Raw genomic sequence first — 23,182 nt, forward strand, 5'->3', positions numbered from 1 at the left:
GTGGTTCACCCCTCTGATATGTTGGCTCTCAGCCCCTTTTAGTTTCCCATAGGACACCAGTCCTATGAAGCATGGCACCTGGCATATAAAACACTTGTTGAAGAGTGCAAGAATAAGTATTTTCCTGGGGGCCATGTGCACCACCCTATCATATGACAGTGGCCTCCTTTACCTGCGCCAGAGTGCATTGTGTAGATCTGAATGAGCCCCCCCCCCCCCCGCCCCTTTTCTCCACTTGGTAGCTGAGTGACCTTGGATACTTAACCTTTCTGGATCATCTCCCTCATCTATGAAATGGTAGGAGTCCAGTCTGTCTCACAGGGATGGTGGCAGGGAAAATGAAGAGACCTCTGCTCAAACCCTAGCAGAGGGCTCAGGACTCAGTGGTGAGCCCCTTGACGCCTCCTCCCTGGGCCCTTGCAGGAGTAGGAGCCTTGGATGGTGAAAGTGAAACCCCTGAGCCTCGTTAGGGGAATTGATGACACTTAAAGGAGGGTAGTTGTAAAACTGTTGGTGGGTTCAGATCAGCTCTTCGTTGAACATCCACTCTCCCTGCAGGACCATGGGAGAAGCTCCCCTTAGAGCTCCCAAGCCAGCCTTTGTGGGCCTTGGGCCTTCCTTGTGGGATTGTTGGGATAGTGTTGAGCACGTATATGGTTTGTAGGCTCCCAGAGAACAAGGGTGTGTAAGTAGTGACCAGCACTGTGCCTGACATAGAGTAGGTAAGCAGTGAATGAATGAAAGGACTTCATCAATTATTTCTTCCCAATTCTTTTAGATTTTTCTTCCATCTTATTCTTGAGACTTTTATGCCTCCCCCGCCTCAGTACAGCAGATTGCACATATAAGTGTGGAATAAATAAATGTCTGTTGGGCTGAACAGATTGCAGAGGGGAGGAGACCCTGAGGGGGAGGGCAGCCCCATATCAGGGTTCTAGTTAAGTGGCAGGAGGGGCTCAGGGAGCATGGAGTGGAGTCGAGGCAGACAGGTTAGCCACCTCTTCTGGTGAAGCCCCCAAGGGAGATGTGACTCTACTTCGGGGACCTAGGAGATGCAGATATTTCAGCCTAGACTGTAAGGAGAAAATTGAGTGCTGTTTAGCAAGAAACAAAATAAAGCAAAAAAACAGAAGGAACAGAAAACAAACAACCAAACAGCAACTTCCAAGGGTCTAGAGAGGCCTTCAGAAGGATGGGGAGTGCCCTGAAACTTGCACGTCCAGGTCCTGCCTGTGGGTTGTAGTCCCTTCCACAGGCAGAAGCCTTTTCTGTGGCTTATCCCACTCAGGCCTCCCAACAGCCCTGTGCTCTCCTGGTGCAATTCTGGCCCTTGTTTTCCAGTGGGGAAGCTGCTGAGCCCTGCTGCTTTCTTCAAGCCTGGTTTTTGTGTAAATGACTGGGCTGGTTTCTGTGTAGAACCCACCGCTAGAATGACCACTCCCTGAAGCCAGGAGCCCTGTCTGATCACCTCCAAGCCCCAGTGCCCCTGATGGCAACCAGGAAGTGATTGTTGAGACACTGATTTAAGAGTCCTGACCCTTGGCTGTACTGCTCTAGACCAGGAGTGACAGTGACCCGAGGAGATGTGAGCCCTCAGTCATCTAGTTGCTCAGGGGTCCGGGGCTTTCTCCAGAGCAGCAACAACAGCAGCTGACGTGTAGTGGGTGTGCTGTGCCGAGCCCTCTTGCAGGAGTTGACATGTGTTAGCTCATTGCGTCTTCATGCCTGCCCTGCCAGTAGATGCACTTGTTACTCCCATTTTTAAGATGAAGAAGCTGATGCATAGAAGAGAGGCCACTGCTGCTTATAGTTACACTCTGCTTGTTACAAATGAATGCTTGTGGAGCTGGAGCAGGACAGGAGAGGCAAACCCCCTTGTAATCTTTGGAAGAGAGGTCATGCCTTTTTTCGGGTAGTGGGGAGATAGCAGCTGAAAGTTAACCCAAGCCAGGTGCATTGGAAGAGCCGATAAGAGGAGTCTGCTGGTGGCAGGCATCCTGTTGGCAATTTTAGCAACTCGCCGTGGGTCACTGGGCCACAAGTAGTGGCTGGCCCTTCTGCCACTGTTTGGCACAGCACCGTTGGCACAGCATGGCAAGCCGGTGCTGATCTTTGGCCTCCGCACAGGCTGCAGCCAGTCCCCGAGCCCCACCAGCTCCCTTTTGTAGGCGACCCCACCCACCTACCACAACTGCAGCCCTTATGTCCCTTCCTGACCAGAAATCTTCCACCTGTTACTGCCGTTCCTGATGAGGGGGCTGTGGCTAGTCCAGGACCCATGTTGGGCATTCTAAGGTAGGAAGGACTGTGACCACGTGGTTCTCTCTCTCCCACTGTCACTAAAGGCAAGGGGGTACCTGCCCCCTTTAAAGCATTCCTCAGGGCCATAATGTTGGCTGCATACCCAGAGGGTACATTTTTAAAGGAATTCTAATGAATTTTAAAAAATTCAAAATGGAAATTTTAAATCATAAAACTAAGTAGTATAGTTTAAAAGTTCCTTGACCATATACCCACCACTCAGCTTCAAGTTTTCAACTCTTGCTTCATGGACTCCACCCCCCTGCCCCCAATTATTTTGATACTCAGAATGTTTGAGTGGCTCTCCACTGCCTGTAGATTCAACTCTGAGCCTGGATCCCTCCTCCAGGGTCTGTGCCTGCCTGCCCACCCCATCATGCTGGGCTGCCCATGGATCCTCACAGGAGCTCAGCTTTTTCTTGCACTTGCTGTTCTGCATCCCATTTGTTCCCCTGCCTGAGAGACCCATCCTTCCTTTGGCTGAGCACTGCAGTCCCATCCCACTCACCCTCCCAGGACACTGGGCCTCCAGCTGCCCCCCTACTCTTCACACACTCTCTGTTACCGGTTTGCATTTGAATTGTTTGGATGCTCCTTTCCCCCTGGTCTGAATCCTTCATGGCAGGAACACCACAAGCATTTGTGCATCAAAGTTGATTCTTGCCTCACTAGGAGTGCTGTGGTGTGCAGGATTCCTGAGCACCACCATGGCCCCGTTCAGGCTCTGTGGTGATAGTGGGCTAGGCTGACTGTCTTTCACTTCGGAGTTGGAGAAAGTCGTAACACCACACACGTGAAGACACAGGCAAACCGGCATCCTCACAAGCTACTGCTGGGGGCACATAAATTAGGCCATTTTTCTGGAAGACTGTTTGGCAATACTGTTTATCTGTAACATTTTTTTTTCTTTTGGGAGATTGGCCCTGCACTAACATCTGTTGCCAATCTTCCTCTTTTTCTTTTTTCTCCCCAGAGCCCCAGTACATAGTTTTGTATCATAGTTGTAGAATTGTAGCTCTTTTATATGGTTTTACAGAACCAGGTTCGTTTTTGCCCGCTGACTAGAAGGCCAAACACTGAGACGACGAGATTGCAGAGAGAGAGGGTTTAATCACAAGGCAGCCAAGTGAGGAAAACGGGAGAACAAGTCTCAAATCTGCTTCCCCAAAAATAGGGGATCAGGGGTATTTATGGGGCAGGGGGCAATGTGGTCTGAAATATGGAGATAGGTGCTTGGAGGTGAGGAGAGGTGAGGTAATTGATGATCTGCACAAGCGTAGTCAGACTCCATGCCTCTTCATAGGACACATGTTCACAAAATGGCAGTGTTGGCATGACCTGAGGGTGGAGTTTTTATCCTCTTGACGTCGAAATGTCACTTATTGGATATCTGCATGGGCCCAGTTGATGGGTTGGTGGTCTCAACTGGCCTGAAGTGGACAAGGGGTTCTAATTTCTGAAAAACAGCTCAAACACCCATTACCCCGGCTCTAGGGGGATGTTATCTATAGGAACCTAGTGGGAGTCAGATAGCATATTGCCTAAGCAGCACAGTTAACTGTGGGCGGGGAAACAACTAAAGGCTACAATCAGTAATTGCAAAAAGGAAAAAAAGGCTTTAGTTCCTAGCTACTTAATCATCAATGGCTGTTTGCCAGTTTCAGTGGGACGCCACTTCAGCATGGCTTGATGAGTGATGAGTAGGTCTGCGCCCAGGATCTGAACCCGCAAACCCTGGGCTGCTGAAGCGGAACACATGAACTTAACCACTACACCATGGGGCCAGCCCCTATCCGTAACCTTAGCACGTCTGTTTCCTTAGGAATTCCTCCAAGGCTATAAGCAGGGGAGTGCTCAAAGCCTGGTTGTGATGAGTATGCTCATCTCCACATCATGTTGGGAGTGGGACAGGTGAGAAGGAGGTGAGCCATAGTCACAGATAGCTACCATAAAATGGAAAGTCATGATGTGCTCTGCCTTCAGGGTGGGCGTCCTCTCTCGACTGGGCCTTGAGTACCAGCACAACCTTCTTAAGATGATTCTATCCTTTCCATCACTGCTAAGAAGTGTCAACTTGAAAATAAAATAGCCAGTTGTCTTACCAGCAAAATGAGTTTATTTGGGAATAGCCAGAGGAATTGCAATTCAGGAAATGCAAGCGATGGTGGACCATAGGCAAATCCAGAGAACAAAAGAAGAGAGCTTGCTTTTATAGAGAAAAAAGGGGAGTTGAGATGGGCTGTTCTGAATGAAAGTTCATTGGAGGAGGGTAAGAGTTCAGGGTGGCAGCAGCTTCTCATTGGCTGAGCTGTGATGTTTTCCATTAGCTGTGCTTGTTGCTGGGCAAGAAGAAAGTCTTCCTTCCTGTTGCTGGGGGTAGTAAAGTAGTAGGCAACTTCCTGTTGGAAATGCAAGGTAGGGTCTCTTGCTGATTGGGGTAACTGACGATGAGTGGTAGGGCATAATAGCTCCCTCTGTAGGCCTTCCCAATTTCAATTTTAGTTGAGGTTTCCTTCATTAATTTTCACAGAAGCATTCTCCTTTTAATCTGAAACTGTCCTTCCAGCTGACCCTCCCTCTGTGCTGGTATGAGAGCCCCAGCCAGACCCTCTCTGCTCCACGCCAAGCCCTCTGGTCACCCTTATGCCTGGCTCTCGCTCTCGTTCTTTCTCTTCCATGTTGGAGATTTGGCCTCGGCCTCATCCCTTTCTCATGACCCCTGACGGCTCAGCCCATGGCTGTTCCTACTTCCTCTTGTGTTTGTGGAGCCCTCATTGGGTGCATCTTGGATGAACTGAACAGATGAACTCTTTTTTTGCTATTTTTACATTCATTATTTTTTGTCTTGCCAGCTGTATTATAAATTCCTTGAGTGTAGGATCTGGTCTTATACCTCCGCGTCTCATTGAGCTCCTAGCATGGTGCCTTGGCTTAGACAAGAGGTGCATAATAATTGCACGTAGGGTTGTAGAAAGCAGTGCTGGTGTGGTGTCTCTTCTCATGGTCTACCAGGGCTTTGTCTGTTAGTGCTACCTAAACACTGAACTGCTTCTCATTCTTAGCTTTTCTTTTTTTTTAATTGAGACATTTATATAACGGCAAAAGGGAATCCAGGCTGTTACTAAATGGTTCTGTTTAACAGATAAGTAAATGAGTACCCAATCCCGAAGAACAAAGGGAGGATATACTAGGAGCCAATGCGTAATCATCTTGAAACCACCACCCCATAAGGGAGATGCTCCCCTCCAGTGTAATGACGAATTGCTTGCCAGCCTAGGTGGGGCCTGTTTATAAAGGTCTGTGATTGAACCAGTTAAGTATCTTGAGGTGGATTAACTGGTACTTAGGACAGTGAGTCCTTGGAGAAGACGTTTAACCTCTTGAAGTCCCAGTTCTCCTTACTTTGAGCTTTTTATTTTGAGAATGTTTCAAATATACGGAGAGTTGCAAGGATAGTACAGAGTGCTCGGGCATACCCATCCCTCAGATTCACCGATTCTCTCTCTTATGCACATCTTCTTGGTATTCATGCTTGACAAGCGTTGTGACGGTCCATGCCCGGGATCTGAACCTGGGAACCCTGGGCCACCGAAGTGGAGCACGCGAACTTAACCACTACGCCACTGGGCTGGCCCCTAGTATTCATGCTTGATGAATAGCTGATGAGTGCTGTCTTGCTCCATCTTCCTTCTAGACCCTGTTCCCTCTTAGCCTTTGGCCCCATAGGCTTCTCTTAGCTGTCTGCCTGGGAATCTGCCAGAGGGGTGGGGGCGGGTAAGGAACAGTGGTGAGATGTGACCTGGCTGCAGGTCAGCCTTTGAGCTGAGCCACTAGTGTCCAGTCCGAGAGAGGGACGGCAAGGTGGGTAAGGAGCATCCAGGCCAAGGGCCCAGACCAGAAAGGCCCCCCGCCTCTAGGGCTCCTGCTGTCCGCAGCCTGTGTACCCCCAGCTCCTTCCTGTGCAGGCTCTGGGGAGGCAGTGCTTGTTGGTTAAGGAATGGATCTTCCCTGTCCCCACTGTCCTTCTGTTCTGCTTTCCCCTCTTTCCACCTTCCTTTCAGTCCTCATCAGAGGTGGCGTTTGAGGAAGTGATCTGGCTTCTGTGTGTGGGATGGAGCCCCTGTTATAAAGTAGAAAGAATGCCGGATTTGCCCTGAGAAGCCCTGATTGATCACCCTGAGCCCTTTAAACACCACCAGTCTGCTTTGATTCATGCTAAGAAAGATTCACGCTTGTGAAAATGCTGCAGGATTCCTGCCAGCTGTTCTGTAGTCGGAATGCACGCAAGAGGCTATTCAAGTCCAAACCTAAGTATGGGGCAGGGGCAGGGGCAGGGTGCTGGGGCCAGGGCTCAGGGGCTCTCGCTTGTCTCACATACTGTTGCTTTGTATTGAGGTTAACAGACCTCCTACAGCGAACAACACAAGGACACAAACCACACAGGATGAATGTTCACACGTGTCAATGCCCCCATAGTCACTACCCAGACCTGCATCTTGAACAGGCCCAGCACCCAGCAGGCTCCTCCCTGAGCTTCAGCCAGTGCAGACCCTACCCCACTCTTCGGATTTCCCTGGCCACGGACATATTTGTTCTTGAACTTCTTGTCGTTGGAATCACGTTCAATGCAATCTTGTGTCTGGCTTCTTTCATTCAGCATCATGTCCGTGAAATTCATCTTCATGGGTAGCAGTTCTTATTTATGCCATGTGTTATTCCATTGCATGACTCCACCCCAGATTACTTTTCTGTGCTATGCTTGATGGACGTTGGGGTTAGTTCCAGTTGTTGGCTATGTGAAGACAGCACTAGGGGATATTTTGGGTCATCTGGTGGATATATGCTGTCTGGGCTGTGCACCCAGGGCTGAGTTGAGGGGTGTGGCCTTCAGCTGCAGCACATTCTGCCAAACAGTTTTCCCAGGTGGTATGAATTTACATTCACATCAGCCATGTAGGAAAGTTCCACTGGCATTGTCAAGGAATCTGCCTTTATAACAAGAACCCCTGGTGACTGTGTGTGTGTGTATGTGTATGGAGTACATGCAGGAGGAAGGGAGGAGAGAGACATGGGTGTGCATCCCAGAGGGAGATGAGCCCTGATTCTATGCTTAGAGGTGGGGTGCAAGGTGATGATGTGCAAGATGATGCTGTGCAGAGTGTGTGGGTGTGTCAACCCTTCCAAGGAGAAAAATCTAGCAGCCAATGGGAGATGCAGGGAGCAACCCTGGAAGAGTAGTCAGCTGCATGAGGGACGTGGGTGGGCTGTCCTCGTCTTTGAGTGGGGGTGGCAGAGGAGATGGAGCAGAGGACCATGGTGGGCAGAGCAGATGTGGAGAAAGACTGGGATGAGAGGATGTGGACACAAGAAAGCCAGTCCCAGCAGCTCAGGCCTGTCTCCACCTCCTGTTTTGGTCAATGTGTTCAGGACTTGTGGGTGCAGTACTTCATTCCCTTCTAGATAACATTGTAGGGGATTTCAAAACAGGAAGGTGTTTTCCATAATCTCTCTGCCCAGAGATGGCTGTTACTGACGTTTTGATGTATTTACTCCAATTCTGTTTCTCTGTGCGTATAACTTTATTTGTATTTTAAAAATTTAAAAAAAATATATATTATGTATAGAGATATATATATTATGTGTATATAGAGATATATATACATATTTATTTATTTTTTTTTGTGAGGAAGATCAGCCCTGAGCTAACATCTGATGCCAATCCTCCTCTTTTTGCTGAGGAAGACTGGCCCTGAGCTAACATCCGTGCTGATCTTCCTCCACTTTATGTGGGCCGCCACCACAGCGTGGCCTGACAAGTGGTGCCTCGGTGCGTGCCCTGGATCCGAACCTGCAAACCTCGGGCTGCCAAGGAGGAGTGCGCACACTTGATGGCTGCGCCACTTGGCCGCCCCCTACATATTTGTATGTTTTTTTTTTTTTTTTTATGAGGAAGATCAGCCCTGAGCTAACATCCGTGCTAATCCTCCTCTTTTTGCTGAGGAAGACTGGCTCTGAGCTAACATCTATTGCCAATCCTCCTCCTTTTTTTTTTTTTTTTCCCCAAAGCCCCACTAGATAGTTGTATGTCATAAATGCACATCCTTCTAGTTGCTGTATGCGAGATGCGGCCTCAGCATGGCCGGAGAAGCGGTGCGTTGGTGCGCGCCTGGGATCCGAACCTGGGCCGCCAGTAGCGGAGCGCGTGCACTTAACCTCTAAGCCATGGGGCCGGCCCTACATATCTGTATTTTTAAGTGGAATTAGGCTCTAAGTTCAGTTTGAGTTATGGCTTACTCATGGCTTAGGTTGTGTTCGTCTCCTGGCTGGGACCTGTGTGCCCGCATCCCGGGTTCATGAGAGGCATGGACCACATGCAGCAAGTTGGCCAGCCAATGGGACTCTTCCACATAGTCAGGCTTTGTTGGGATGGCAAAGGACTGGACTGACCTCTGGTTGTGGGAGCAGATTTTTTAAGACTTTTATTGGTTACTGCCTTCTAGAGGCCCAAGCTCTTCCAGGCCAAGGGGGATCCTGCAGCTGGGGTGACTCGGAGTGCATGGTCACACTGCATGTGATGGCCTGGGTAGCCTCACTGGGGAGCACTCTTGGGAGTAAGGCTCCTCTGCACAGTCATCCTGTATGCTTCACATGAGCATTTTATTTACTATCTTGTTGAAAGTTCCATTATGGATTTTTCCAAACATTCACAAAAGTAGAGATAATAGAGAAATGGTCTCCCAGGTACCTCCAGAGTTAGCAGAGTTAGCCAATGTTTCACCCATCCCTCCCTGGACTATTTTAAATCACATCCCTGACACCATATGATTTCCACTGCCATTACTTGAGTACAGCTTTCTAAAAGATGGGGTTTCCCTCCCATCCCCAAATACCACAAAATCATGTGAGATAAGCATTTTAATAAATTCTTGGGTTGGTAGAGAGCATCCTTACCACATGGTTGCCTGGTGGTGAGTGGGATGTGCTAGGGGCTGTAACTGGGGGAGCCGGAGTGGTCCCAGGCCTGGAACCCTGAGGCTAGTGCATGGACAGGGATCAAGAGGCCCCTCCAGCTCTCCTGGTTCTCTTAAGGCCAAACCACCAGATTTGAGTAAATGATCAAGCTCCTGTAGTCTTCTGAACTAGCTCAAATAACTACATGCTCTTTTAAGGGCAGCGATATTTTCTTTAGGTGTAGTTCTTTCATTGATCTAGTTCATTGGAAATTAAGAAATCTTGAGAGCAGAAATTGGAGAGCTTAAACAAACCAAGAGGAATGTGAAGAGAAAGTTTCTTGTGTTTGTATTATTAAAAAATTTTAATACCCTTTTCTACATGTAGGTGGATGGTTAAATTCTGAAATACATATTTTTATCTTGTTAAAAAACACTTTTAGGGCCGGCCCAGTGGCATAGTGGTTAAGTTCACGTGCTCTGCTTCGGCAACCTGGGGTTCGTGGGTTCAGATCCCGGGCGCAGACCTGCGCACTGCTTTTCAAGCTATACTGTGGCAGGCGTCGCACATATAAAGTAGAGGAAGATGGGCACGGATGTTAACCCAGGGCCAATCTTCCTCAGCAAAAAGAGGAGGATTGGCAACAGATTTTAGCTCAGGGGTAATCTTCCTCACCAAAAAAACAAAACAAAAAACACTTTTATGTTTCTTTAAAAAGTCAAAGAACCAGAATGCAGAAGTGTGCTAACAAAGAAGTTGCAGTCTGGGATGTAGTTTGGCAAACATGCTTCCAGCTACCTGTAAGTTTGAGAAGCCTCCCTGTGGAGGGCAGGTATTTGCTTTGCTTACTGTTGGTGGCTAAACGATTGGTGTATTATCATTTCCTGCCTCCTGTGAAACCACCTGGGGCACTGAGGCAGTAAACCTCTACGCAGAACCCAGAGAAGACCTGGGGAGGCGTAGGATGCTGCTCTGTAGCTTTCTGAGGACGTAGTGATCGTCAGAAGACTCGACTGAACAGCCCTGTGCAGGTGGAGGACAGGGAGGGGGTTTTCTGGCTGTAGGTGTGGTGAGGCACCTCTCAGGTGTGTGGGGAGTTTGGGGGAGGTGGGGGGAGACTGCTTTGCTGAGTGCCTCTCTGGCTATACTCTGACCCAGGGGCCACTGGGAGATCTACAGAATGTGGTAGCCTTTTTGAGACACTTGGGGTCAAAATTGCTGATGAAGCGGGAGCTTCTTGTCTCCATGTTAACTGAGTCAGAAAGGTTTAGAAAGGTCAAGGAGACCTTTCTTAATAATAGCTGATGTTCATTGAGTATTTCTCCGTGGTAGAATTTGTGGCACACTCTGTAGGTGCATTTTGTGATTTAACTTTTAATTATGTATTTTTGATTTTATCACACTAAATATATGCACATAAATTTTAAAAGTCAAGGAATGATAAAAGACTTAGGAGAAACTGTGGTGGTTCCCTACTTACCGCGTCGGCCCTGTGACTCTTCGCTCTTTTTCTGGCATATGCCCGTGATTCTGAGTACTGTGTACGTGCTGCCCTCTCGAGTCATCATGTTTATGAGTTTTATGCATTATCTGTTGACTATCTCTATGGCTCCCTTGACACAGCTGTTCTCTGGGGCTCCTTCATTCTGCCAGTGTGTTACCTTCTGGGTAAATTGGTAGTGAATGCTTACGTTTCATGGCTACACAAATTATATTCACAGCTGAGCACAGTGGCATACTGTGATTGTTTTTTTCCCGTTAGAAAAAATTGCCTTCTTAAAAATGTGCCTAGCTTTCTATATATCTGTGGCTAACTCCTCCCATATCTTCCAGTCACCTCTCTGGTACAGTTATTCCTGTGCTCAGTGCTGCCATGCTGTCAGTTCCAGCCTTTTCCCTGGACCTCCCTCTGGAGCCCTCACAGGTAGTGGCCGGAGGCATGGTGGGGACAGCCCTCCGTGCACTTATCTCTCATCCGGTGTTGGGTCTCTTGTTTCCTGTATCCTGTGTTTTGTTCTTTTTGATTCACTCCCTCATAATAGTACTTCCAGAAAAAGTGCTCATGGGAGTTCAGTTTCTGGAGGCCATGTCAATTTGGATGCATATAGACTTCTGGGTTGGAAATACTTCCTCAAGGATTGGGAAGCATGTCCCACTGCTTTTTTTCTCCGATGCTGCTGTTGTGATAGCCTAGTGCTTCTCCTCTCAGTGAGCTTTGCAGTGCCTTTCCTTGATCCCAAAACTCACGTCCTGTGCTTCAGGGGAGGTTCCTTCAAGTCATTTCACGGGACGTCTCATTCCTTCCACTACCTGTGCTCACTCTCCCCAGTGTTTGAATGTTGGCCCTTTGGCCCTCTTGTTTTTTTTATTTTTTATCTGTTGTTATCCATCTCTTTGTCTGTTAGCTCTCTTCTCTGGGAGATTTCCTTAATTATTTTATCTCTGACCTTTTACTGCTAGTGCTTTTATTTCTAAGAATTCTTTTTTTTTTTTTTTTTGGTAATGTGTCTTTTCCCATTTTATAGCATCTTATTCTTGTTAAATGGATGCAGTGTCTTTTTTCTTTTCCTTTCTTTGCAAGGAAGATCAGCCCTGAGCTAACATCCTTGCCAATCCGCCTCTTTTTTTGCTGAGGAAGACTGGCCCTGGGCTAACATCTGTGCCCATCTTCCTCCACTTTATATGGAATGCCGCCACAGCATGGCCTGACAAGCAGTGCGTTGGTGTGCATGCACTTAACTGCTATGCCATGGGGTCGGCCCCCGGATGCAGTGTCTTATCTCTGGATAATAAAGATGGTTTCTTGACATTTTCTTCTTGCTGCTGAGTTTCTCATAGCTCCAAATGACTTTTCTTGTAGGGTCTCTGTCTACCATGTTAGAGTGTCTGGGAGCCCTTGGTTGGCTGTGCACTCAGAGAGGGGCACTGCAAAGGCAGGTGGACGCTCTGAGCACAAGGCTTGTCCACTGGAAGGTTCACTGGAGGCTCACGTGGCTTCAGGTTCTCTGAGTCTTTCCTCCAGAGTGTGGTCTTCCGGACGCTGGGCTGCAGGGTGAAGGCCTGGGCTCCATGCTGCAGGAGGCCGCAGGTAGGCAGGTGGGCAGGTGGCCGAGTCTCAGCAGTTAGTGTGGATCCAGTCACTTGGAGGGCCACGCAGTCTGCTTCTTTCATTATCTTCCCCATGCCTTCTCAACTGGGTGGGTTGACTTCCCTTTCCAATGACTCTCCATTCTGTGTTTTTCCAGAGAATCAATTTCTGGTTGCCTCCTGGTGTGGAGGTGGTTACCCAGCAGTGTGAAGTTGGGGAGGGGATGTGGGCATGGCTTTCACCCAGGAATCCTTCCATTCACCCAGGGTTCCTGAGCACCTGATGTGCCCTGTCCTGAGCCTTGCAAAGTTCTGGGGCTGTCACCAGGTTGGCTCTCAGCCCTCCTCACTGTCACTTACTTAGGACTCCACTTTCTTGGTCGGCTTGCTGTGTCTACCACCTGGCCATCAGCTTTCCAGCTTCTCTTTTTATTTTATTTTATTTTTGGTGAGGAATATTGGTCCTGAGCTAACATCCGTTGCCAATCTTCCTCTTTTTGCTTGAGGAGGATTGTCCCTCAGCTAACATCTGTACTAGTCTTCCTCTATTTTGTATATCGGACGCCACCACAGCATGGCTTGATGAACGTTTTTAAGTCCGTGCCGGGGATCCGAACCCTCAAACCCTGGGCCACTGAAGCAGAGTGCGTGAACTTAACCACTGCGCCCCTGGGCTGACCCCCAACTTTCCAGCTTGTAAAATGCTATTGTTGGGGCCATCACTCCTATTCTTCCTGTCTTTGTGAGTTTGTGTTAGAGAAAAACAAAATCCCTTTTTTCTATGGTTTTAGTGAGGTTTTGGTATGGAACAAAATCAGATGTGCAGGTTCAGTCCCTCATTTCAACTTGGAGGTTCCTATCTCATTTAATTTTATTTTTAAAATGAACTGTTGCAGGGAACATGTTTATTCGGATTGTGACGTAAGTTAGCTCAATTGAAGTCAGTGCCTGACCGTCATCTGGCTTTGTTCTTCTGCAAACAGAGGTTTCCTCTCTTCAGAGGGCCGGAAGAGTACATTTGGAACCTGTGTGTTTTTCATTCTGACTGATTCCTTATCATCCTCTTCTCCAAATAAATTCCTAAGTTTTAAAAAATTTGGCACCTAAGATAGTGTAATATTTTTGGGGAACAAACCAAAATTACAGAGTGAAAAATAGGTTCTTCCTGAATTGAAAATACGAAACCCATAGATGTAATGAGAATCAGTCAAAGTTGGGTTTCCCTCTCAGGGCCAGTTTAGGGATTTGCTTTCCTTCTGGTCTGTCTTCACTTACTGGCCCTTCTGGAGGCGGGCTCACTGGATTCCTTCGCACTGGGGCAGGGCAGAAGCTTCAGGGGCGGCCTTATCCATGTGCGATGTGTGGGCCCAGCTGGCGTTGAGGGAGGGTGGGACAGCTGTCTCTTGTGCTGGCCAGAGCTGTGCTTTATGAAACATAGAGCACCTCTGGGCTGTGCCACAAATGCTAGGAGCTTGCCCTCAAGCACGCAGGGCCGTTGTACAGGCTTCGGGTGAGGGTGGGTGCACACTGCCCTCAGCACCCCCACAGAGAAGCAGGGCTGCCAGAGTCTCGCCTCTTGAGCGTCAGGGCTGGGCTTGAGAGTATCGGGGGTACCTTTTCCTCTCTCTCTGGTAGATGGCTGGTGGAAATGTGGTAGAAATGTTTTTTAATCTGGCAAAATCTTTTTCCCTTTATGGTGTCTACTTTTGGTGATGTGCTTAGGAAAGCCTTCCTCATCCCGATATTGTATAACTGTTCTCCTGTTGTCTTCTGGTACTTTTATGATTTGGGTTTTTACACACACAGGGTGAAGGGTCACACAAGTGAGCTGCATGGTCCTGTTCCAGGTGGGTGAACAGACTGTTTGCACACACAGGCAGCAGTTCGCCAGGAAGCTTCTCTTGAAGAATAGGGCAAGGCTGGCAAAAACTCCTGCCCCACGAGAGGTCAGTTGTTTGACGAGTGTCGTGGTTCTCAAGTCAGGAGAAGTTTCCTCTGGGCAGAATGAAAGTCTCTCACATGGATGGGTGGAAGGCATCCTGTCCACCTGAGATCGGGAGGGTGAGTCTGTGACGCACAGAGGAAAGAACCTTTCTGCTTTAGACAGCAGCAGGAGACCAGAGGAGCACATCCTCCTGGGAATTCAAGCATTCATTCAGCAATGGGAAAAGAAGTTGGACCTGGGGAAGGGGGCTTGGAAGTGCCAGGGGCAGTGTTGAAGAGAATGGTGTCAGGAGAGGTGAGAGGACCCTTGGTGTGAACCAGGGCCCTTTGGAATGGAGCATCAGGCAGCCGGAGGGCAGGGGAGGCTGCTTCGTGCTTCTCATCAGCACAGCTGTGTGAAGGCCCTGCCTGAGAAATGTGCAGCCAAATAGGGCTGTGGAGCTGGGCACCAAGGGGGCACACTTCCAGGTGGCTCACAGTTCTAGTGGGAGAACAGCTGTGCCTGAATGGAGCCACATGTGCTCACTGCTGTCATCTGCTAGGAAGGGGGTGACACGAATGTCATCGCACATTGGAAGAATTTTGGGATGCAGTCTTACTGCACAGTTAGGCAGACTGTTCTCTGACTGATTTCTTTTTAACACACACTAGTGCTTCCTGTGTGCCAAGTGTCTGATGATGTTAACTCCTGTAATCCTCAGAACAGCCCCATAACGTGGGCACTGACCCTATCCTCCCTCTGCAGGTGAGGACATGTGGATGCTGCAAGATGGTGCCTTATCCAGGGTCGCTGGCTTGGGGGAGGAGTGATGCGGGACAGACTGGGGCATTAGCACACTTCGAGCTTACGTCCACGTGTAGCTTCCCAAGGACCCACAGTTTGCCAGTTTTCTGGCTTCATCCTGATTCATATTACAAGGACTAGAACTGGACTCCAGTTGACAAATTGAGTTTCCCAATTTGGGGACAGGGCGGAGATAAGGAAGAGCAGGTGGTGCCAAGGCTGAGCCTGTTCTCACACCGTGACCCTTCCATGCATCTCAGAAGGTGGCACTTCTGTGCCACAGCCCTTTCAGAGTGGTCTTTTATGAAGAGGACATGCTTGGGGGATGGAGTACCTCTCCCAAGACCCAGATCTGGCAAGTGGCCAGGTCGGAATTTGAGCTCTGGTCCGTGCGATTCCAGAGCCCAGGCCTTTCCTCCTCTGTCTGCTTCCTGCAAGTCCAGCTGCCCAGCACTTCCACCTGCCCTGGTACATGCCTTTCTCTGTCTCCCTGGCCTCTGCCGCTTGGACGTGTTTGTTTGAGGTTTGGTTTCCCCTGTGCCTGCCATACCGATTCTCAGTTCTGCACATTATGTCCCATCAAAATGCATGGTGTTGGGGGCTGCCCCGTGGTGCAGTGGTTAAGTTCATACTCTCCACTTCGGCGGCCTGGGTTCGTGGGTTTGGATCCTGGGCGCAGACCTACACCACTCATCAGCCATGCTGTGGCGGCAGCCCACACACAAAATAGAGGAAGATTGGCACGCATGTTAGCTCAGGGTGAATATTCCTCAAGTAAAAAGAGAGGGGGATTGATCGCAGATGTTAGCTCAAGGTGAATCTTCCTCAGCAAAAAAAAAGAAAAAAACGCATGATGTTAGCACTCCTTGTGTTACAAATAGCCAGTTTTTTTGTCCAATGCTGATTACTGCCTGCTGCATACAGAGGTGCATGCCACAGTCTCTGGTCTCAAGATGTTCATAGGGCAGTGGGGCCGACAGACAGGAAGCCAGCAGTTCCCACAGGAGGTGCTGTGGGTGTGGTCAAAGTGACCATGGGGTTTCCATGAGGCAGAGAGTGGGGGTGCCTGGGTGGTCAGAGGGCCCAGCAGACATGGCTGGTAGGAAGGTTGAGCAGCGTGCTAGGCAGCGAGGCCCAGAGAGAGTGAGCAGAGCAGATGAAGGAGTGGGCTTCTCAGCTGGATGGGCTATCTGCCTCGCTGGTAAGGAGTGAGGCCCTTGAAGCACACAGGGCCGCAGCCCAGGCCACTTCCCACACCCACTGGCAGTCATGTGGCTTGAGGAGATGGCAAAGATGGTGGGGGTGGGAATGGGACCTGGAGACAGAAACCTATTGGAAGGGATTGCCACAGGTGTGATGAGAAATGGGGTGAGGATTTGAACTTTAGAGAATGGAAGTCGGAATCAGGAAGTGAAGGGGGGTTCCCAGGTTTCTTGTCTGGGTGATTGGTGGGCACATAGCTAAGGTTGCAGGGTGTTTTCTTCGTATGTCACCACTGGCTGCTCAGGCGGGGTCTGCCCAGTAAGGGCTTCCTCCAACCCCCTGGTGGGGAGCTCCCAGGGCCTGTGTGATGGATCAGGTCCTCCCCTGAGAGGCTCCAGTGTAAACCAGATACCACTTGAACCCTGACTGGGCAGACAGGCATAGCTGTGGGGACCAGGTGGCAGCTAGACTGAGGGAGCTTGTGGAGCCCAGGTCACAGCAAGGGGCTGTGTGCTCTGAGCCAGTGTCAGTCCTCCATCTACTCAGAGGGCTGGTCACGCCAGGCAGCGGCCACCAGATAGGCTCCTTTTGTGACGGTGCTAACACTACGCTGGCAGCCTCAGATTTGTTGGCGGCCATTTAGTGTCCACCCATGTGAGCCGACAACAGTTTTGCTCCCTGACCTCTCCCGGCTGGGTTGGCCCTCGTCTTCCTAGCCCAGACCTCCAGGCTTGCTTATGTGGGGACAAAGCTCACTGTGACGTGTTGGTTCTTCTCAGTTGTTTCTCTGAGGCCGAAACCTCTGCTCCATGTTTGGGGCTGTCTCCTTGTATGCTAGTTTGTCTTTGTTTGATGACCATCACTGGAAGGGATTTGTTTTCTGGAGATGGAGGCAGAGGAGTGGCTATTCAGGTCCCACTACTCGGGCAGGCATTCTGGGGACAGCAGCAAAGCCCAAATCAGGGAGACCACAGGGGCTTTGATGAGCAGCCAGTCCTACACTGTGTGGGGGCCATTCCCAGTGTGGGACTGGGTCCCAAAGACAGCCTCATGCGGTGGACACATTGGTCCCCGAATACGGAAGGAGGGACACCACACCTAAGCACAGGCATGAAATGTGGTGTGACGTACAGTCAGAAACCAGATAACAGATGGGTGCCTCTGACAAAATGCTGACACAGCCAAAAAGGAAAGGACAGGCCCCCTCTTTGGGGGAAAATGTAGGATACTAACAGAGAGAACTGCCTGGTTTCTTTTTTGCTGTATCTTCTCTTTTATGGAGTATGATGTGCAGACTAGAAACAGGAGCAAAAACATTTTTAAACACATGATTTGCAGAGCTGAGAACAGTGCTCGCGGTACCTCTTTATTCTTCACCCATTAAACATGCAGGCCTATTTGGGCAGGCGCTTCATGCAGCAGTGGAGGGGACAGGTGCGTGACATGGGCACAGTGCTGCCTCACAGAGCCCTGGCTCCTAGCCGAGGAGTGGCCTTTCTCCTCAGCTCTCTACCTGCTCAGCCCCTTCATAGCTCACGGGCAAACCTGGACATGTATTCCAGTTCTGTTTCCTGTTGTTAAGGTGTGTGTTCTAGCTTGTCAGGATATGCCTGTTTCTGGCCACGTGTGTTGTCGATGCTCCTCAGGCTCTTGAGTCACTAACAGTCAGTGCTCACACTGTCCATGTCATCTGTGATGTTGCCCTGACCAGGATGGGACAGAGCTCCTCCTCCAGCAGATCCCCTGGCATCTGCTGCCTTCGGGGCCTGGTGAGGTCTCCCACCTCAAAGCGATCGCACCAAGCCGGTATCTGTGTCTTGTCTCTGTGGATGTGCCAGGTGTCTTTGCTTGGGTCAAGATGCACAGTGTCTGTGTGGGGCCTGCGAGTCTGCCAACCCTATGAAAAATGGCTGGCCAGCAGCTCGGGAGGACTTGCTTTTAGCCAGCCAGGAGCCTGGCTTAGCCTCAGAGATTGCTGCTCTCGGGCACAGGGCCCGTTTGTGTAACTGAGTCCTACTCTCAGAGCCCTCAGCATCCCTTTCTTCCTCTCTGCACTTCACACCCTGGCTCCTGGCTGCGCTTTCTACCCATGGCCTCCCCACTCTCCCCAAGCTAGCCTCCAGGCTGATCTGCTGGCTGGTAAGTGTCCCCGTGCATGTCCGCTGTTCTCCTCTGGGTTGCCCTGTTGGTCTGCAGCTCTGTGGTCCTCAGCCCTGGGCAAGTCTCTCTGTGACAGAGTTTGCCACACACTGCTGTCGGAAGGTGGGAAGGGGAACAAGTGCAGTCTTGGGGGGCACAGGTGAGGCACCTTTCTGAAAACTGGCCTACTCAGTTGCTTCTCTTATTGAAATGCTCAGTGACTTAGAGCCTACCAGGTGATGTCTCTCCATCTCCATGTGTGGAGCACCTGTCCCATGCCGGCCTCAGCACGTGCGTACCAGGTCCTGGCCTGCCAGCTTTGTTTCCCCACGAGTTGGATCTTGAGTTGTCCTCCTGCATCATTCCTCTTGCCTCTCTCTTGTAGCCTTGGTCACGTTTCCCCTCAAGCGTGTGTCTGCTCCACTCTGGATTCCTTGCCAGGAGGAGCCTGTTGCTATCTCCTCACCCTGCTGCAGGCTTGAGGAAGTAGATGGGGGTAGGGACTCTGAATTCACATTTTGAATGAGTTATTTAGCAGTGTGGTGGCTCAGTTAATTTTATTTTTCTTTATGCATTAATACAGATTTGTTTGTCTCTTAGCTTGCTTTCTGGGATTTGTTTCTTTTCCTTTTTCTTTTTTTTTGTGAGGAGGACTAGCCCTGAGCTAACATCCGATGCCAATCCTCCCCTTTTTTCTTGAGGAAGATTGGCCTGGGGCTAACATCTGTGCCCATCTTCCTCTACTTTATATGGGACGCCGCCACAGCATGGCTTAACAAGCAGTGCGTTGGTGCGCGCCCAGGATCCGAACCCATGAACCCCAGGCCGCCAAAGCAGAGTGCGCGCACTTAACCGCTACGCCACCAGGCCGGCCCCTCTGGGACTTCTTTAAGGATTACAAACGTGATCCTGTAGCCCATGTGCACACTCTTTCAATACCCTGGGGTTTATTTATTTGTTTGGAGTGGTCAGAAAGCTCTCAAGCACCAGCTGGACTGGGCTTGTTTAATTCACTCGGAGTGAGGCAGCAGAGTCCTGACATGCTTGTTCATTTGTTTATCAGCACGCCCAGCACTGGGAAGACAGGCAGGGAGGGCATATCCTATGGGGAAGAAGGCAGGCTGTGAGCAGATGGGCCAGGCCTCGGGACCTGAGCCTGAGGTGCCCCTTCCTTTCTAACAAATGCACACGTGTTCGTATCTTTGTGTGTGTGTGGGGGTGTGTGTGCTACCATTCGAAAGGAGCTCAATGTGCTCGGCTCTGTCCCAGCAGAGCATCAGCATAATGAAGACCTGTGATAGGATTCCGTCTCTTAGTGTACATGTGTTGGCAAATGTGGTTTTTTTTTTTGGCTGAGGAAGATTTGTCCTGAGCTAACATCTGCTGCCAATCTTCCTCTTTTTTATGTGACCCATTACAGCACGGCCACTGACAGGTGAGTGGTGTAGGTCCGTGCCCAGGAACCGAACCAGGGCCGCTGAAGCAAAGCGCACTGACCTTAACCACTGGGCCACCAGGGCTGGCCTGCAAATGTGTTTTTTAAGATGTTTTCCACGTTTGTATGGTCTGTCTCCTCATGTGCCTAGCTAGAAGTTGTTGAAGTTGGGGCTTGTCTCCTTGGTTCCACTTGGAGAACCTGCACATCCTACACAGGGACCTTTTCCTTGGGAGGGACTGAGGGGCGACTTCCCATGGCTCCTCCATTTTACAGAGGAGTAGTCTGGAGCTAGGGTCCTACTGCCTGTGTCGGGTGGGGACCCAGGCCACTCAGAGGGCAGGAAATAGACGCTGGTTGGCCACCCAGCCGTCTGATGTACACTCGATTTTGTGCTCGTTGTGAACGATCCGCAGGCCTGGCTGCTCTGCCCCCTTGAGCTGGGATGGCTGCTTCGCTTTATGGTGACTGCCTTTCCTGTTCCTTCCTTCTTGTGCCCCTGCCCTCTTACTCCCTTGCTCAGCTGACTTGCCTCACTTTGCTGAGGGCCCCTCCCTTCACGCCTCTCCTGGACCTCAGCCAGGCTGGTGTGCTGGGGGCCAGCACCCCGTCCACCTAGGGGCAGTTGCTGTGCAGGCCCTGCTGGCCAGGAACCCTGTAGGAGCAGACTCATCAGTGTGTGTCAACATCTCTTCTCCTTTTCTATTTCAGCGAGGATGCTATGAGAAAAGCTGGTGTGGCCCACAGTAAATCCAGCAAGGATATGGAGAGCCATGTGTTCCTGAAGGCCAAGACCCGGGTAAGGCCCTGGTGGGTGGAGCCCCCAGCAGAGAGGCTCAGGAAGGCGAGGGGTGCAGTGCAGACTCTGGAAGCCTTCTGCCTGGAGAGTAGGGATTGGGTGGCTGCTCACCCATTGATCATGGGCACTGTCGGCGTTGCCTGCAGCACTCTGTGGGTCTTCTCTTGCGTCGATGGTACAGGTACAGGGAAGGTACTAGGTGCACACTCAAGATGCAAGCCCAGCCTCCGACCCCAGACCTTACTGCCTCCACCCTCCTTTTGTAGTCAGCACCCATGAATCCTGTAGGGCACTCACTCAGGCCCTAGCTGCTCCTGTAGAAGGGACAAGAGTGCTCTGAATAACAACTGGCTCTGTCCCGAGCCTCAGCCCTCCCAGAGGATCCTTACCTAAAGCCCCACAGGGCCCTGACACGTGGGCCTGGAAGGGTTCCTGTCCCCTTTTGTTAGGTCATGAAGGTGCTGCTCATGGAGGTTGAGGCCTTGAGTGAGGACCCAGGCATAGGACCGTCACAGGTGGAGTAGTTGGGGAGGATTTCCTCTGTGTGAGCTCTCGCCCTGAACTTGGTGCCACATCATGGGATTCATATGACCACCTCCTTTCATCCCTGCGCTCTCGCTGGTGCAGAGCTATTTTGGTAGAAATGAAGCAGAACATGGGCCTGCCCCGTGGCTTAGTGGTTAAGTGTGCGCGCTCCGTTGCTGGCGGCCCGGGTTCGGATCCCGGGCGCGCACCGGCGCAACGCTTCTCCGGCCATGCTGAGGCCGCCTCCCACATACAGCAACTAGAGGGATGTGCAGCTGTGACATACAACTATCTACTGGGGCTTTGGGGAAAAAAAAAAAAAGAAATGAAGCAGAACAGGCACAAAAACGCCAAGTGGCTTGTCTAAGTTTACAGCTCATGCGAGGTGGGGCTGATGCCTGGGGCTGTCATTCTGCATGACACCTGCCCTGCTGTGCCTCGCAGATCCTGAACATACCAACTGCTGCGTTGGGTCTGGTCTGAGTACCTTGTGCCCAAGTGCGGTGTTGGAGCTCTAGGACATACTCGTGTGTCAAGAGTTAAAAGAGGATGCTATTTATGGCCCTCGATTGGATACCAGTTTCGATAAACCAACTGTCAAGACGTATGGGGGTCCATTGGGAAAATTTGAACATGGTCTGAGTGTTTAGATGAGGTGAACGTTTTTTGAAATGGAAAGGTAGAGATCACTGGCTGGAGAGAGCAGTTTCCAAACCGGAAACCATCTGTACAGTCTGGTCTTAGAGGTCAGAGCACATGAGTGTTTGTTTGTGAATACATGTAAGTGCAAGGAGGAGCTCCATAAGCACACGTACTGAGGCAGGGTGGGCTCTGCGCCATGAACACATAGGAACGTAGGACAAGCATTTTCTTTTTCTTTTTATAACAACTTTATTGAGAGCTAATTCATATACTATATAATTCGCCCATTTAAAATGTACAACTCAGTGGTCTTTAGGATATTCAGAGTTATGCAGCCATCACCACAATCTAATTTTAGAACATTTTCTAAAACTCTATACTCAATAGCCATCACTCCCCATTTTCCCTCAGCCCTATGCAATCATTTATCTGCTTCTGTTGCTATGGATTTACCTATTCTGAACTTTTCATAGAAATGCAATCATACAATGTATGTTTTTGTGACTGGCTTTCATTTAGTATATTTTCAAGGTTCATCCATGAACCATGTTGTAGCATGTACTTTATTCCTTTTTATGGCCAAATAATATTCCATTGTATGCATATATCATATTTTATTTATCCATTCATCAGTTGATGGACATTTGGATTATTTCCACTTTTTGGCTATTGTAATAATGCTGTTAGGAACATTTGTGTCCAAACTTCCCTGTGGACATACGTTTTTCATTTCTTAGGTATAGTAGACCTAGGAGTGGAATTGCTGAGTATGGTAACTCTATGTTTAACCTTTTGAGGAACTGCCAGACTGTTTTCCAAAGCAGCTGCACCATTTTACATTCCCATTAGGAGTATCTAAGGTTCCAGTTTCTCCATTCCTCATCAATATTGGTTATTGTTTGTCTTTTTTATTTTAGCCATCATAATGAGTGTGAAGTAGTGTCTCATTGTGGTTTTGATATGCATTTCCCTGATGACTAATGATTTTGAGCATCTTTTCATGTGCTTATCAGTCATTTGTATATTTTCTTTGGAGAAATGTTTATTCAGATCCTTTGCCCATTTTAAAATTGGGGGGTTGGTCTTTTTATTGTTAGATTGTAAGAGTTCTTGATGTATTTTGGATACAAATCTCTTATTATATATATAATTTGCAAATATTTGGGGGGATGAGATATTTTTATTGTTTTTGTTAGTGTTTTCTTATAATTAAAAGAATTTTGATGAGGGCTTATTGAATTATTTCAGCTTTTGAAATGCAAAGCTTGTTGGTTCAGTGTTGTTAGTTATCTATTGCTTCGTTAAGGAGCTTACCCCAAGACTTAATGGCCTAAAGCAATGAGTTATTATTTCTCCTGATTCTGTGGGTCAG

At 49.5% G+C, this 23,182-nt stretch overlaps 1 protein-coding gene across 6 annotated transcripts in view; it reads left to right on the forward strand.

Annotated features, from left to right (window-relative positions):
• The window catches only part of MED15 (mediator complex subunit 15), a 71,484-nt gene that overhangs the window by 3,990 nt on the left and 44,312 nt on the right, over window positions 1-23,182 (forward strand). For all 6 annotated transcript variants that reach the window (XM_087423761.1, XM_014796720.2, XM_087423762.1 and 3 more), the window contains exon 2: window positions 20,556-20,643. In XM_087423761.1, the coding sequence (XP_087279887.1) occupies window positions 20,556-20,643 (88 nt within the window). The remainder of the gene's footprint in view (window positions 1-20,555; window positions 20,644-23,182) is intronic.

This window comes from Ceratotherium simum, chromosome 35 (genome assembly GCF_057802395.1).
Source record: "Ceratotherium simum simum isolate JZ-2026a chromosome 35, ASM5780239v1, whole genome shotgun sequence".
Taxonomy (NCBI): domain Eukaryota; kingdom Metazoa; phylum Chordata; class Mammalia; order Perissodactyla; family Rhinocerotidae; genus Ceratotherium; species Ceratotherium simum.